Consider the following 6,138-nt stretch of genomic DNA (forward strand, 5'->3'; position numbering starts at 1 on the left):
ATGCTCCGGTGGCGGGGCCGGGCGCGGGGCGTCGCGGTGGCGGTGGCGCACGGGCTGTGCTCGGGCTCGCTGAACATCCTGCTGAAGTTCCTGCTGGCCCGCTACCACTTCGCCTTCCTGACGCTGCTGCAGTGCCTCAGCAGCGCGGCGGCGGCGCTGGGGCTGGAGGCGCTGCGGCGGCGGGGGCTGGCGGCGCTGCCGCCCTTCGGGCCCCGCCTGGCGCGCCCCTTCGCCGCCGTGGCCGCCCTGGCCACCCTGCAGTCCACCCTCACCCTCTGGTCGCTGCGCGGCCTCAGCCTCCCCATGTATGTGGTCTTCAAGCGCTGCCTGCCCCTCGTCACGCTGGTCACCGGCGCCCTGGTGCTCCGCGACGGCATGCCATCGCCCGGCGTCCTCGTCGCCGTCCTCATCACCACCTGCGGCGCCGCGCTGGCCGGTGAGCGCGACCGCGACCGCACCGAGGGCACGGGGCGGGACGGGACTGGATGGGACGGGGCGGGACGGGACGGGCGGCAGCAGCGGTAGCCGCTCCCTCCGGGCTTCGGGCGCCGGACCGGGAGGGCAGCGCCAGCCCGGGAGAAAGACGCGAGGATACGGCGTGCGTGCAGTGCTGGGGGACAGCTGCGGCCCCACGGAGCCTCACGGGCGGGCAGGTGCAGCCTAGCAGGAGTGGATGCAGCCCCGCTCTGCTTGGCGCGTTCTTGCAGGGCTCGGTACAAGGTTTTGGAGATAGGTGCATCCTTAGGCGGGTCCGTGTAGGAGTAGCTGCAACCTTATTGCAACCCTACTAGGGAAGGTGCAAACTTATGGAGTGTAGTCTTATGGCGGGTCGGTGAATCTACAGGGGTAGATGTAATGTTCTGAGAGCAGCTGCAAGCCCGTGGGACAACTGCTGCCTTGCTGGGGCAAGTGTGGTCTTATGAGGGCAGGTGCAAGCTTAGGGGTGAGCTACAGCCGCCTGGGGCCAGGGGGACCCGTGTTGCTGTCCAGCCGAGGTGTAGGTGGGGTGGGAGGCAAAGCTGGCACTTTGTGGCCCGACAGCACTCCTGGGCTGGGAGCTGCCTCAGACAGCAGAGCACATGCAGAGTGTGTAATTTAACCTGCAAAGAGGCTGACAAGGGGGCTCAGGAGGGAGGTGTTCCTTCAGGGGTCCCGTGGGGCTCTGTGGCTAGAGGGTGCAGAATGGCCAGTGGGTTGGAGGGCAGGCAGCCCAGGCAGCCAGAGCTGGCATGGGTCTGTGCTGGCAAGAGGTTGCTCTGCGTGTGTGTGTGTGTGTGTGTGTGTGTGTGTGGTTTCAGCTATTATATTTCACAGTGTCTTCACAAAAGGGAGAAGGCAATCTGATTTTGGCTGTGAGATTTAGAGGGGGTATGAAATTCAGTCAATATATTTGCAGCTTTAAAAAATGCATAAGAGATTTGTTGGGAGGCAAGACTTGGACAAGCATGACAAATCCTAGGGGTTATGGAAAGTGCAATGATGCCTATTTCCTAAATACCCCTCTAGTCCAAAATGGTGCTCTCTTTCTGTCTCCCATGCAACACCTATGCTGATTTCTCTCTGTGACTCTCGTGACAGGAGCTGGTGACCTGACTGGGGATGCTATGGGCTATGTGACAGGCGTGCTGGCTGTGCTGATACACGCTGCCTACCTGGTGCTCATTCAGAAAACCAGTGTAGACAGTGAATATGGACCCCTAACAGCTCAGTACGCCATCGCTGTTTCGGCCACCCCCTTCCTCATCATCTGCTCCTTTGCCAGCATGGATTCCATCAATGTCTGGTCCTTCCCGGGCTGGAAGGACCCTGCCATGGTATGCATCTTTATTGCTTGTGTCCTGATTAGCTGTGCCATGAACTTTACCACCCTTCACTGCACCTACATTAACTCGGCTGTGACCACCAGCTTTGTAGGGGTGGTGAAGAGCATAGCCACCATCACGGTAGGCATGGTGGCATTCAATGATGTGGAGCCCACAAAGTTATTTATAGCTGGGGTTGTGGTCAACACCTTGGGGTCTGTCATTTACTGCGTGGCCAAGTACGTCGAGACCAGGCGGCAGAGCAACTATGAGGACCTGGAGAAAGAAGCTAGAGAAGAGGAGGGGAAAAGGCAGGCTGGAGACCAAGCTCTGTTTGCCATGGAGACAATTCCCCAGCGGAAGGGGGCTGAGGAAGCAGCGGTGGAAGGATCACCCACAGGGCAGAGACAGAGTGGAGAGGAAGAGAAGGACGTCACTGAGAAATCAGCCACGGCACTTGTGGTTCAGGGAAAATCCACCATCACACAAGAAGTGAACAGAAGCTCGCTGAAAGAAGCCTATCTTGGAGTATGGAGGTTGGTGAGGGGTGCTAATTATATAAAGAAGGATTATTTGATAGAAAATGAAGAGCTACCAAACCCTTAAAAAGCAGATTTGAAAACGTATTGTTTGAGGACAGACACCTGGTTTTCTGTACAGGGGGAAGGCAGAGCATACATTTCCACATCAATGCTTACAAATCCAAATCATTCAGGATGACTTTACCTCATTGTCAAAAAGCTAAAGGTCATAGTTTGCTCATGCTTTGGGCTTGCTTTCTGCTGCTTTCAGTATGTCACTTTAGACCCACCTCAGCTAAGGTGCTGACACTCTGCTGCAGACACAGAGAGAGCTGGGTAAGGGGAAGCCACGGGGTGCTTGCCCAGCAGCTGGGAATATGAGGGATATCAGTGCCACTGGGATACTTGGCAGTACCAGTGACACAGCAGTGGCCTATACCTTAGATTGTGTCTGGAGCCTAGTGATTTTAACACATTTGGAGGCTCTGTCAGTGTGCTTCTGTATCTCTATCCATCCAATTATAGGTACTCTACGTAACCAACTCCTACAATATAAACTCGTATTAACTGTACTTTTTTGTGCTCCTCTGTGTCAATACAATTACAACAGAGCTAGAGGTTGTGCCACTTCAGTTATATTGGTGTAAAATCACTCTCTTGTCTGATGAATTGAAGCCTCCAGGCCAACCTTGGACCTGGTTTACCTTTGGTGCTTTGTGTCTTCAGTAGAAATCCTTTAGTCTTGTGGTGGTGTACATGAAAGCAGGACCAGATCTGAGCTTCTGAGAAGCTTTGACTGGCAAAAGAAGGATGTTTGTCTATGAGCTTTAACTATACATAGCTTTCGGAATATTAGCTTGACTCAAATAAAAGAGTTTGAAAATGTTGGTATGTATTGATTGGATTTGGGAGGGCTATAAAAAATTAGGGAGAAAGTGTGTGCCTTGTGTTATCCCTCCTTGTACCCTAAAGTCAGATGAATCAGAGCCTGGACTGGAACACAGATGTCCTCTCTGTTAATTCTGTCACAAGCAGAGGCTGAGAGCAGAGCTGGGGACACCAACTCTGAAGTTCCCTGGAGTGCTTTTGCAGGACAGGTGTGCTACATCCTGGCCATGTGCTGGTACTTGGCTTTGTGCATATCTGCCCTCTCTGTCCCTGTGCTGTGCTGTTCTGTGGAACAAAGCACGGGCAGGCAGCAGGAGCTGCCCGGGGCTCCAGCAGATCCCATGGCTTGGGGAGCGAGATGCTCGGTGTGCTTGGCACTCATGGGGAACTCAAGCGCTCGTGAAGGAAGTGGGAAGCAGGTGCTCCAGCGAGGCCTCTGGTGAATATGCTAGTATTTTGTCCCACATCTGTTTAACTGAAAAGACTGTGGAAACAAATGTTTGAGTGTTTCTTTGCCTGAAGATACTCGTTTGGTAGGTGGGAGTACTTGGGTGGAATCTTTGCTCGGACTAGACAGAGAAAAGATTTGACTGTGAGTACTTCTCACCCCAAAAGGGTGCTGCAGCCATTGAGGCTACCTTGACAACAGACTGAAACAAGTTGTTACCATTTTCTGAAAAAATGAACCAAGTTTGTTGTTGTTGCTGTTTTTAATATTGTTATTGTTGTTATTAATAATTATTTATTATTGTCTATTAAGCCACTGAACTGAAAATCAGCTATTCCCACAGCCCTAATTAACCAGTGCCTGGCCCAGTGCTCTCTCCAGCTGAGCAGGCAGCATTAGCCTCACAGCGTGTTCAGTCTGAAGTGAGCAATTTGCCCAGCAGGGAATATTTGCAAAACTGCTCTCTGGGGGAGCTTTAGGTTCTTGTCAATAAATGCAGGCAGAAACATCAGGTGCTGCGGCACTGTGTTTTCAGAATGATTGCAGAAGTTGGCTGACCTGGCATCACCCATGAATTTTGAAAGAGATGGCTAAAAGGACATTTATACTAAAAGCCTGGAGCTGCTGAGCTGGGGGACAGGGCAGGGAGCTCTGTACATCACATGTTATGTATAGCTTGTGTTTAAGAGGTACTGGCTGTTTGCCAAAATACGTTTACCTTCTGTTCGAGCTCCATATGGGATCTTTTCAATAAAAGTACTATTTATTGTTTCTAGGCTAATATAATAGGGCTTTTGTTAGTTTTTCAAATGCATCCTAGGCTAAAGAAGTTTGTGTTACTTATAGTTGCTGTGTTAGTGAGCTCACTGTGATCTTGAACTGCATTGTAATCATACAGATGGCTGGAGAGAAACACACAATTCTGATCTGTCCTCACTGTGCTCAGTGTTTTTTGTCCACAAAAAATGTGGATCTTCTTACCACCTGGATGCCAGTCTTAGATCCCGTAGTGCACACACCATGTTTGACACGTGCTCTAGGAAGCTCTCCCTCTGGACTCTTGTTTCAGGACTTTTTCCTGTGGGGAGGTTAAATGTTTTGCCACTTACTGTTGTTAAATTATTAGTAGAAATCTGTGGAAATTCAAACAGTTTTGACTATTAAAAAGCTGCTGTTACAATGTTGTACATTTGCATGTATAGTCGAAATGTGATTATATTGTATTCTGTTTTTACCTGTAAATTCCCTAAATTAAAATGGGAATTTGGCAAATGCAATCCAGTTTTTCAGTAACAGACACTGTCGCACAATAAAATGAAAATACTGCCTCGTGCTGAGGTATTTTAATAGCATCAGCGGAAGACGGTAGAATGAGATGTGGGAATAAAATGCACTGCTTTCCAAAAGCTTTCTGCTTTTCTTATTGTTGCTACTCCGGGGTGCTCATTTTTGCTTCATTTATAGTTATTCTTGTGCCTTTACACCATCCAAGTTTCCTCAACATGTGACCACACACTATAAATACTGTCACGGACAGAGGGACTAAGGACAGACAAAGGAGCACAGGATTCTGAAGTGCTGGAACCTCGGTACAGCTCAAAATTTCAGTGGTTCTCAGTGGTGATTTTTTTGGTTACATATTTAAGATGATTTAATGTCACTGGTGTAGCTGTTATAACTCTAGGATTAATAAAAGTAAGATGAAGCTCATTATTAATAGTTCCATTATAAAATGACAGCCTTATTAAAGGACATAATATTAATTTCATTTTACAATATTAAGTATTTGTAGTATCATCTACGTCGCATGGCAGCGCTAGGAGATGACTTAAGCATTAATTTTTACCTGTTTGCTTTGGATGAAAGGTACATAATACGCCTGTGGCTGAAATTGGGTTGTGCCAGACCAGGCTGCGGTTGGTGGTTATTGCTAAATTCGTCTTAGAGCTCCACAGAAATGTGCCTGCAGGTTGATTTAGAAAAGGAGACCATCCTTGTTGTCAGATAATAAATGAACCTGATGCACAATGACTGCTTTGAGAATAAACAGGAATTTCAGTGTCAACACATCCTTGAGTAACACCTGCTGTAGCGCTCCTAGACGTGCACGTACACGCACATGCATGCAAACAAATACACATGCAGCAGGACAACAAAAGCCAGACTGGCTATCTTTTTTGAAATGCATTCTTCTCTCTAAGAAATTAAAGACAGGACAGTTTATTTTGAGGCAGGTACAGTTAAAATTTCGAAGAATAAATTAAAAGTTTGCATCACTAATCTTGTATTTGCCATCACTTCCACATGGAAAATATGCAGCAACCTACAAAGAACCATCTGAGAATGAAAGAAATTTTACAGTTTACTAACCAACACTTCAGACCCCTGCATACGTCCAGGGATAGTTTATTGCCAGTGTTTAATAGCCTCTTGTAATTCTGTTTGCTGCAAAAATTACTGTTTACTGCAAAGGCTTTAG

The 6,138-nt window shown here is 48.5% G+C and overlaps 1 protein-coding gene across 1 annotated transcript; it reads left to right on the plus strand.

The window, feature by feature from the left end:
* SLC35D3 (solute carrier family 35 member D3) lies at positions 1-4,756 on the plus strand. The gene is made up of 2 exons (XM_030945774.1): positions 1-436; positions 1,579-4,756. Exons 1-2 carry the CDS (start codon positions 1-3, stop codon positions 2,406-2,408), a joined length of 1,266 nt encoding a protein of 421 aa, XP_030801634.1. The 3' UTR covers positions 2,409-4,756.
* Positions 4,757-6,138: the final 1,382 nt, after the last annotated feature.

The sequence above is a fragment of the Camarhynchus parvulus genome, chromosome 3, assembly GCF_901933205.1.
Source record: "Camarhynchus parvulus chromosome 3, STF_HiC, whole genome shotgun sequence".
Taxonomy (NCBI): domain Eukaryota; kingdom Metazoa; phylum Chordata; class Aves; order Passeriformes; family Thraupidae; genus Camarhynchus; species Camarhynchus parvulus.

What these genes read in the sequence shown, in the direction of transcription:
- SLC35D3 (XM_030945774.1), top strand. Translation starts at nt 1, where the DNA reads ATGCTCCGGTGGCGGGGCCGGGCGCGGGGCGTCGCGGTGGCGGTGGCG. An exon ending in CTGCGGCGCCGCGCTGGCCG is followed by an intron (nt 437 to 1,578) that starts GTGAGCGCGACC and finishes CTCTCGTGACAG; the next exon opens with GAGCTGGTGACCTGACTGGG.